Genomic DNA, 10675 nt, shown 5'->3' with positions numbered 1-10675 from the left:
AGACATCGGCGCCGCTCGGGCGTCAGCTCGCGTAGCCGTGCATTTCTGGCGACGACGTCGACGCGAGAAAACGCCGAAAGGGCTCTGCATGTGGTTGGGCCTTAAAGCAGCCCCGACCACTGCAAAAAGAAAAGAGAATCAGCGCACATACTATGTAGCCGAGCACAGTGCAGAAACGCGGTGCAGAAAATGATGTGTGAGACTGTGATAACACATGAAAGAACCGTGCTGAAGTTGGAAGCTGCTATCACTGGTTAATACAGTGCTAATTTTTATCAAGAGGTCTGTAACCCGTTAATAAATTATGTTCATTATTACAACCAAAATGATTGAGTTTTCATGTATCGCTTCATCGGCTTCATCTTCTGGCATCAACCATAGAGTTAGCATCAACCAACGCCGCCTATATAGGCCGACTGAAGCCGTAGCCAGCCGTAGCCGCAGCCCTCAGTGTTGCAACACACATGGCAACACGCATTACGCCGCGTTTCTTTTCTTGCGCTGGTCGATCGTTGTCGTATGCACGTAGTGTGACCGTGTAACAAAGCGTAACCGTGTAACGTTTTCGTTCAGTATGTTTTGGAAGGTAGAAGAGAAGTCGTTGGGCCTACGGACGAGCGTAATTTTTTTGTGGTGGACGTCGACGACTACGAGCGTGGGGTGTGAAGTGTTTTGGCTCGGCGACAGCGAGACGCGGGAAGATTATTCGACGGCACCATCGTTCACATGACCGGTAAGTGTTCTTACCCTTAAATTGTGCATAACAGTGTCTGAGCGCTTTTTAGCAGTTTTACATCTGAAAGTAAGGAATGAATATCGGCATGCCGGCTGAGCCGTCGGAAGGCGCGGAGATCCGCTTCACCGTGTATGGCGCCGACGCCGAAGAAAATGGCTCGTATTACCACCTTGCACATTTTCCACGTAACACGCTCTATTAAGGACTGTGCTGGCTACCAGTTAGTCGGGGTAGGAATTCATCTGCATTGTTCGTGTCGGCGTCGAGTAGTCGCCAAGCCACATTCTCACGTACAGTCGGCAAAAGGCTTTAACGCGCGAGCGGCGTGCTCCGGAGTGCGCGGGAGACACGTAGTGATAACGCCTGGTTTAAGATAGGTAGAATGTGTGCATGCGAGGCCCGTATCAGCGCGATGGCTGTGTCCCTCCTCGCTGCACCCGTCGCCTTGGCTTCCACGCCTTCTTTTACCGTAATAAGCGCTCTGTGCCTGCGCTGCCGGGCCGGGAAACAAAACCGGAGATTACCCGCCTTAACGCTCGTTGTGCGAGTTTTTCGTCTGCATTAGCCTTGGCGCACAGCTGTTCATTGCGTTATCGTTCCGCCAATAGCTGCATGAGTCCCTTGAGCGCCACTGTCCGGTTTCAGGGCTCGGCTTTGCATGTCACTGCTGACGGGCTCACGCCACAATACTCAATGCACTGTGCAAGCGATCACGGCCCGATATTTAGTTACTATAAAACACCGGCAACGATGCGTTTTATGCTATTGTCGTTCGTTGTCTCGCATACAGGAAAACACTCCTGTCTAAATTGTGTAGGGCGCCGCAAAAAAAGCGTTGCACGTAGTTAAACGCAGCCAACGCTCTACTACCAATCGCTAATTTCCGCTATTGTTTCCCGGCCCGGCAGTGCAGGCAGCGCTTCTCACGACGAAAGAAGGTACGGAATTCAAGGCGACGGGCACAGCGACAAGGGAAAGAACCATCGCGCTGATGCGGGTCGCTCATGCTCACATTCTACCGGTGTCAAACCAGGCGTTCTCATTAAGTGTCTCGCGCGCAGTCTAGAGCACGCCGCTCGCGCGTTATAGACAAGCCTTTTGCCGACTGTACGAGCTTCGAAATCGTGGTTTTTCTGTGAAGGCCGTCTTGCCAGCAGCCACTGCAGTAATGTTATTTGTAACTGCTCTTATCGAACATGACGCACATAAATGCCAAGGCGCTAGAATAGCCACCGCTTTCAGGTATGTTTATTAGGGGAAGTCAATATTTGCATGAAAGTTGACCTCATAACTATCATTAAACATGTGTAAAATGACACTGAAGTGTGCTTGTTGCTCTAAATAGGTGTCATTATGGTGGACGAGGCTCGGAACAAGTATGGCATGTTATCTCTTGACCTCTCATTGCAGGCAGACAAAAAAACTGTGAAGGCAGAGAAAAGATCAGCGAAGGTCGACATCATTCTTCGAGCTGCTGCAAGGGACCAAGACCCTGTAGCAGTTTTAAGGAAGAGGGTCGTGCAATTGGAGGCCAAGATGCGGGGGCTGCGATCACTCAAGATGGAGTGGCCGGCAAGTTCTTTTCACCAGTGCGTAAACAATGCTCCATGTGTGTGCATGGCTTCTTATCACTATTATGAGCTAAGCAACGTACCAGATACTGCAGTTGCTATCATGCTTAGTTGGCTGTAATGTCAACTGTTGCAGGAAGGTTTCACTTCCTCAAACATGTGGCATTACCATCTAAGGAGCCTACAGCCTGATCGAACAGGTTCCTTTCTTTGGGTGGGTGAAAACAAAACTGCCCTGCAGCACGACCTTGTCACGTGGCTTCTATACGAAGATTTTGAGCTATTGGTTTATCTAGTTGCTAGCCATGGCCTTTTTGCAGGCACTGCATAAATTACTGCCCGTTGAAAGTGCTTTACTCGCTGTAAAGGATTTTGACAATGAGATTGTTTGGAAGAGAAGGCCTAGTAAAAAAAAATTCATAAAACTGCAATTCTAGTGAAAGTGCAGGAACATGGCAATGCTGCTTTATGTTTTGTAGCAGACTTGCTAACAATGTGACTATGAGTGGGCAACACAACTTATTGCTCTATATTTTTCATACAGCCCCAACCCTAAAAGTGACTTGTTAGTCTCATAAAAGGACAATCTGCACCTATGTAGAATGACTTGTTTGTGATTTTGTGCGTGCTGAGAATGGTATTGACCAACCTTTAAATTCCTTTAAAAGCGGAGCAATTTATTAAAGTCTGTGGCTAGCGTTCCGTCCAGACGGAACGATATACAAGTGCTAAAGTTCCGTCGAGACGGAACGGGGCGCTGCGGGTTATGCTCCCGTCCAGACGGAATACGTCTGAGAGCTTAGCGTTCGCCGGCGTGAAATTTGTACAGTTCCGTCTAGGTGAAAGGAAAACCGGCTGATTAGACGACGTGCTCCGTCTTCAGATTTGGTGTAGGCGTTGTGCTTCGGATAATGGCAGTATTGTACCGGGTTCGATTCCCCCCGGACATGCTTGTCTTTTTTTTTTTTTTCCTTTGCGTGGTTGAGCCAGCGTTTTGCAACAGTTAACTTCTTGCCCACTTTACAATTGACGCGAGGAGAGCAGTCGGTCTTGATTTCGCACTCAACCGGCTGCTCCGCTACCGCTCAATAGAGCCAAGGCCGACGTTCATCGCCAGAGTTCCGATCACCTCTAGTTCGTAATGGTGATTCAGTGATTCGTAACGGTGACTCTAGCTAGTCTATGAGCAGAAGTGGTTTGACCAGTAGGGTAAAAATCTACAAAACTCAAGAAAGGCGATCGGACGGAGCATTTTCTGCCCGCGAAAATGCTCCGTCACAGGTGCGCCGACGCTGCAGCGGAACCACCGGTACACTGCGACCGGCGCGGCCAGTGGCAGGAACATGGCGGCGGCTTCGGCCTCGAAGTGGTGTAGGGAAACTATGGTGTCGGGAGCACGAGCGACCGCTCAAGACCCGCACGAAGTTGCTTGAGTGGTAAAGGAGCTTATAATTTTGGGCGAGAACGGTACTACAAAACATCATCCGCACAGCTAGTGAAAGCGCCCATGCAGTATCTGCCGGGGTGGTGGCCTAAAATCTCTGGCGGTCTATGCTGGCGGAGCCAGCCGGCTGAGTCGAGCGCCTCGAAACTGCTGCCATGAGGAGCGTGCCTCCCCAATGGCGCAAGTCGCAGGCTCCTCCCACTGCCGCGCGCGACGCGCGTCATTTTCTGAGTGAGGCAGCTAGAAGACGCGGGCGTCAAAAAAAAAAAAACCTGCTTCACAACAAGCAGCGAGGGCAGTCGTTCTTGATATTTACCCAGCTGAATGAACCGCTTCCGCTCATTGACTAGCCAGAAGAACCGTTAATTAGTAATCACCATTACGAACTAGAGGTGATCGGAACTCTGGCGATGGACACGTCGGCCTTGGCTCTATTGAGCGGTAGCAGAGCAGCTAGTTGAGTGCGAAATCAAGACCGACTGCTCTCACCGCGTCAATTGTAAAGTGGGCAAGAAGTTAGCTGTTGCATAACGCTGGTGCAACCACGCAAAAAAAGAAAAAGAAAAACCAAGCATGTCCGGGGGGAATCAACCCGGTACAATACTGCCATTACCCGAGGAGCAACCCCTACACCAGAATCTCAAGGTGGAGCAGGGCGTCTAATCAGCCGGTTTTGCTTTTGTCCAGACGGGACGGAACGCTAAGCTCTCAGTTGTATTCCGTCTGGACGGAAGGATAACCCGCAGCGCCCTGTTCCGTCTGGAAGGAACTTTAGCACTTGTATATCGTTTCGTCTGGACGGAACGCTAGCCACAGCCTTTATTAAAACTGATTGCCTGTACTGCGTATTGTTTTAACAGTGCAACACTTTTTCATGTGACTCAGGCACCTCTCCAGGGAGTGAAAAGAGTGGACATGGCCTGCAGCTCCCTGCCAGCATGAGCCCTGCAGAACCACCAGCACCCGACACCAGCTGCGCCAGCACGAGCCTCGCGGCACTACCAGCACGAGCCCTCTATGGCGCTGGCTGTCAAGAAAGTAGGTGTTTAACGCTTTCTTTCTGTTAGTCCCAGAACTTGGCTTGTTTTTGCTACTGTAGAAAGTAGTCGTTTTGTAAAACATGGGGTATGTTCGACAAACAGGGTCACATAAGACAACTCCAAAGCGGCGGACTGCTGTGCAGCTACAACAAGCATAGTGTGCCCAGTACCAACAGCAGTGCTCATCAATATTTCTATCCTTATGTATTTTGTACTTTTATTGTTTCTCGCACCATTCGTACTGCTGTAAAATGAATATGCATTGCATTTATGCGCAAATAGCTCATTTGGAAAGCTTGCAAGCCGTACCTAATTTGTGTTTGCTTTTGCCGGCCTCAGCCAATCGCACAGCTGGGCACATAGGATATCTAGGTTCTGTTGCGGGAAGTGAGCTAGTGGGTTGCATGGCCATTCCCTTTTTCCCTACTTATATAGCTTATTTGGGTGAAGCGCACATTAAAAGTGGTGTCACTATGATTTTAACGTGGCAATCTTTCGAATGAACTGAACTTGTGATGTGTCTGCATGGCCCCTTTAGCTGAAAGTTTCACAAGCTGGCATATACTTTTGGGGAGAAGTTTTATGAGTGTAATGTTATGCTCTGCAGTAATATAAATGAGAAAAGCACCACTGTTTTAGCACGGGGAGCATTCGCTTTACTGCGAAGCAGTCTGTGTTTCAAACCCCCCCCCCCCTTCGCCCCTTCGGGTTTTATTCCAGTGAAACCATTTTCTGGGTGCCGCTTGCTCTTGTCGTTTTTGCTAAGCACACACATATAAGCGGTTGCTGGTTTACGCGTGCACATGTGGGGACCAGAGGAAGGAGGGTAGGTCGTGCATGCAAAACTATAGGTTTCACACCCTCTCACACACCCTCTTACACATGGATGTCGAACAGCCAAATGCGACCTGTCTGGTGTCTTCACTGGTCGAGCAAATTGGGTTGTGTGCTACGCACACAGTAAGGGAAACAGTCAGCCCCGTGTTTGTTTGCTAAAATAAAGCTCGAGTCTGTCCAAGTTTAATTCAGTAAAACAACTGGTAAGTATGCTGCCTTGCAAATTATGAACAAACGTGGTTTGTTTTGTGCACTTCGTCGACTGCGCCCGGCTTCGCAGCTCATCTATGTGGAGCCATTGTGTTTAGTTCTATGAAATGGCAGAGGTTAAAAACACAGTTTTGGCAGTCTAATTTGCAGTCTTTTTACGTTGTTTGCCATTGTCTTGCATTACATGTATTGTTTTGTTCTATTGATGCAGATCCCTTCTGGCACTACCTGCAGATGAAGGGCTGCGAACCAGGGGACATGAGCAAGCGACACATGCTGCTAGCGAGATATCTAGCACGAGGGTCCGTGGATCTGCACCAATAAGAAGGTACATGTTTACTAATTTGGCTGCTGGAAACCTAGGCCAGTGTCTCTACTGTTTTAAATGGACCCTGCAGCACTTGCCATCGACTACTCGGAATATAGTTTGGGGTAAAGTCTATTGTCCTAGAAATCGCCCTTCCAAGAATTATGAAAAGCCCTTTACTGTCACCGAAACTATGTACGATTAGAAATCGCGCATAGTTGTTCTCTCTCAACTCGACTGCGGACAACGCAACGAAAGCTGTGTGGTGTCTCCTGGAGAGGGGGCTGGCTTGCAGCGTTCTCTTCGGCGTCCTTGGACATATCATAGGCTGGGGAGTATTCTCTGCAACGTGGGGGAGGAGTCAATTCTGGTTTGGTGCCACAAAAAAGCAGGCATGGCTGCCTGCTTGCAAGCGCGCGCTCAGGCTGGTAGAGCGTTTTTGAAGCAATAAGCAATTGTTGCCTAGTGGTCTCGTTGAAAGGAGAGTATTGAGTTTTTCACTCAAACTCCGTGCGCACTCAGCAAAAGAAATACCAAACTGCGCGTGCAGGTTTAGGCATAGAAGAGATTGGTACACAGCGCCGATGACGGCGAATCCTCACAAGAAATGTGAGAAATGAGTCGCAAAGTTGACCAGCGACAGCCAATTAAACAGCCATGGCCGCAATGACGTCGTTTAGGCCATGCCAAGAGCGAAGAGTGCGCGGTTGGTTTTTTCCCCGTCTTTCACGATTTGTGTGCTCACCGCTTCACATGGACTGGTAATATTTGGCTCAGGTATTCCTGGCAGTGTAATCTAAACATTGTGCAGGTTTACTGGCACTGTTTAAAGAGTGTTCCAGGGTCCTTTTAATCCAAAATGGTCAGTTACTGAAACAGAGGCATTTTTGATTGTCTGCATTGATAGTTTGTCTAAATTGACACGGCAACTACGCACCTCGACTGAGAAGACTGCAGTTCACGCTGCGCGCAAATTTTGCATTAGGGAGTATCGGCACTTTTTCTTTTTAATGTGTTTAATTTGCTGAACTTTTATCATTGCTTAACTTCACTTAGATTTATGAGCTGGCTTATACTCTTTGGGGAAAGTTTTATGAGTATGATGTCACGCTTGTAGTAATTTAACTCTCGTTAGTGCTGGAAAAGTGACCGAATTTTAGGGGTCCAAGAAAAAAATTTTTTCTGCAAAATCATTGGTAAGAACTAATTAAGATTAAAAAAATTACCACGCGTGGTGCCCGTGCCATGCGGTGAAGTCCAACCTGCGTTTCAACATGGGCAATTTTGGGTGGTTCCCTGGAAGAAATCTGGCGATTTGACATTATCAGAGGCACCAATGTGTCCCCGTGTGACGTAAAAACATTTTGTCAGTGACGGACTTTGCATTTACAGCCAGCACAGTATTCGGGACAAGCACGCGATGCGGAAAAACATGCATGGAGTTGAAAACGAAACTCCGTGGTTGATGCTTGTTGACGTTCACTGTCAGTTATCGCTAAAAACATAAACTTGCGGTTTATCACCTTCTGACTCGCTATTGTAGCCTTGCTTACAGAAATGCGGTGCAATGCGCTAAAATCGTGCCCCGCAAACTTTGCCCAAGTAGCTGTTGTGCGATAAAAAGATCAGCACTATGAGCCTCATGCATTGCAGCACACCTAACATTTTTGAAATGAAACAGTACAAAAGGTATTGGAGACTCCATCCGAATAGACATTCCAATCAAGGAGCAGCACTAGACCTCTGGAGATACCCTTGTATGGAAACGAAACTGGCAGGCAGACAGCTGGGGGTGTGTAAAGCCGGTTTGAAGTGCTCTTTTCGTCGGAACTGATATCTGGTGACTGGGTGTTATTTTTTGACTTGCATCGGAAGTTCTTATTGCAGAAAACGTTTTGGGGTGGGGGAGAAATCAGGAGTGGCATGCTTTTTTTTTTGTGAGGATGTTTAGCGAATGCTGAAGGCACCATGGCAGGTAGGCTTGAAGTTCAGTAACTGCAGAGTAACACTAAATATGAATTTCGCGATGCAGAAACAAAACCGAAACTGTTGTTAACTGTTTGAATGGTCCTGTGGTAAGTAGAACTACAACACAACTAAGAACAATGTGCGCAAAGGCAATAAGACTGCCTAAAATCGTGAAGTAACTTTGCAAACGGGCACTGCTTGATATTTTCAGCCGATTTCAGGGGTTATTACTGTGTGACTGCAAACCTGACATTTAAAAATTATCATCTGATTCACCCTTCATGCCCTGATAATAAAAAAACCAAACGCTGATGCAGAGTACCTACGGTTGGCATGCATTGTTCTTTAGTAGCAGTGATGCGCAAAGACCACTCCCCTTTCTGCACCCATGTGATACAAATGCATGTCAAAAATCACGTTTTTGTTGAAAAATGAAAACAAAACTGATTTTGAAAGGACATTTTCTGAGCTAAGTCCTAATGGTTTGACTTGTTCCAGACTTGCCAGGAACGCGTGGAAAGGGGCTTGCAAGGTATCGTTTAAATTGAACGTTTGAATAGGCACAGTAATGTGAAAAGCACTTTATCAGCAATAGAGAGCACTTTTTATTGCTCAGCATGCAGAAGCGTGTTTAGCTTTTATAAAATGGCGCAGTTTAAGGACACAGTATTAGCAGTATGATTTTCAGTCTTTTTGTGCTGCCTGTCATTGTCTTGCATCAATGTTCGTTTTTTTTTTTTTTTTCTATCGATGCAGGTTCCTTCTGGCATTACCTCGAAGTGAAGGTCTGCGAGCAAGCTGAAATGCACAAGCGCCACAAGCTTCTGGCTAGATATCTCGCGCAGAATTTCGCTGATCTGCGCCGATAGGAGGTACATGGGCTTGTATGCCAATTTGGCTGGTGTGAACGCCAGAGCCAGTGTCTCTACCGTTTTAATACTAAACAGTCATTGTGAGAAATGGCGGCATTTTTAATGGTGGATGTAATTTGCAATGTCGTTTTTGTGCTTCATGAGGTGTGCATTGATAGTTTTTTTGTGTCTTTCTGTGGCTTTCTGCAGCTGTACAATTCATTAGTGGCAGCCTGTAGCTATTGGTGGCTTTTCCCTGGGAATGTAGTGTATTTACTGTAAGGTTTTTGCAGCTTCAGACAACTTTGCAGCGTTAGAATTGCGCGGATCATCCATAATGCTTGTAGTTAGGGACGGTGCACTTTCAGCCTTCGGCAAGCCAATTCTAATGGTACTTGTACTTGTTTTTTCGAGCCTGGAGCTGTGTGTGCATGAAGGAAACTAAAATAAAATGTTTGTATTCTCTTCAGTTTGCCTGTGCATGGGCTCGTGGCATATTTGGGCTGTCTTAACTGTTTACTTACAGTGGACAGCCCAAATACAGTGCATGGCTGGATTCAAAAATACTGATATTTGCTGCAACAGAATTGTTATGAATGCATTGTGCGACAGGTCAGGACTGCAAGACGCCAGGAATACATAACACAGCATCAGGACTTCGACAAGACAGGCATGATTCTCGCAGTAGAGCATCAGAACTGTGACATACTACAGGATTACTACAGGACTGCGACATACTACAGGATCACTACAGGATTACTACAGGGCTACGACATACTACAGGATCACTACAGGTTTACTACAGGACTATGACATACTACAGGATCACTACAGGACTACAACACACGATAAAACAACAAAATTGCGACAGGAATACTACACACGACAAATGTCAGAATGACGACACAACACGACGACTGTACGACAAGACTACGACGGTACGACTGTACGACACGCAAAAATACGACAAACGACGTACTACAGAAATTTTTCTGTTGTCATTTTCGACTGGGAACAGGTTTGTGTCTCGTGCTGCGACGACAAGCCAATGACATTCATGTCGCCCTTGAACGGAAGAGATCCAGAAGACACTGGCTGGTGCTGGTGTGCCAAGAATAAACGCAAGTTGAAGTTCAAGGCCCACATTGTGCAGGTATACAATGCTCATAGGAGGAAGTCGATATGGGCAGACGCATCTTAGGCTTAAGGGGACCATCAGCTGTATTTTTCACTGTTCTTTATGACACCCTGGAACGCACGGATCTTTACTCACAAGAATTCCCATCTTGCAGAAAATACAAAAATACATCTTCAACTTCCCAGACTTTCCAATTTCTGTAGCTGGCGTTCTTGTGGCCCAGATGATCGAGTCAAGCAGTGAGGAAGACGACACACTCTGGTATCCTCCCCAAAAAGGGAACAGCTGCCTCCAACTTAGGCTCAGTATTAAGGGAAGAACGAGAGAAGCTAGACCGAAGCCATGGCTGTCCTTAGCGGGGATGATAACTTTAATGACAGGGGTGCTTTCATGATGATTATGGTGAACAGCGCATACCCAGCGGGAGATTTAACATCCTCTCGCGCCCAAGATAATCGATGGTCGAACACTGAATCCGCAATCCTAACACTTTGGTTTTCGGTCCGTAGTCACCCCTTGCGAAGCGGTCTTCGAATTTGTCACCTCTTTTCTTTCCATCGATGCATGCACGAT

General features: G+C 47.1%; 1 protein-coding gene across 1 annotated transcript; it reads left to right on the top strand.

The window, feature by feature from the left end:
- The first annotated feature begins 463 nt into the window (after positions 1-463).
- On the top strand, positions 464-9972 carry LOC144149079 (uncharacterized). The gene is made up of 5 exons (XM_077680614.1): positions 464-733; positions 2147-2308; positions 4637-4789; positions 6050-6166; positions 8870-9972. Exons 1-4 carry the CDS (start codon positions 727-729, stop codon positions 6160-6162), a joined length of 435 nt encoding a protein of 144 aa, XP_077536740.1. The 5' UTR covers positions 464-726; the 3' UTR covers positions 6163-6166; positions 8870-9972.
- The last annotated feature ends 703 nt before the right edge of the window (positions 9973-10675 follow it).

Source organism: Haemaphysalis longicornis, unplaced genomic scaffold (genome assembly GCF_048455015.1).
Source record: "Haemaphysalis longicornis isolate Haplotype H1 unplaced genomic scaffold, Haemaphysalis longicornis Haplotype H1 scaffold_8, whole genome shotgun sequence".
Classification (NCBI taxonomy): Eukaryota; Metazoa; Arthropoda; class Arachnida; order Ixodida; family Ixodidae; genus Haemaphysalis; species Haemaphysalis longicornis.
The sequence above is the reverse complement of the archived record's forward strand: the minus strand, read 5'-3'. Positions and strand labels throughout refer to the sequence as shown.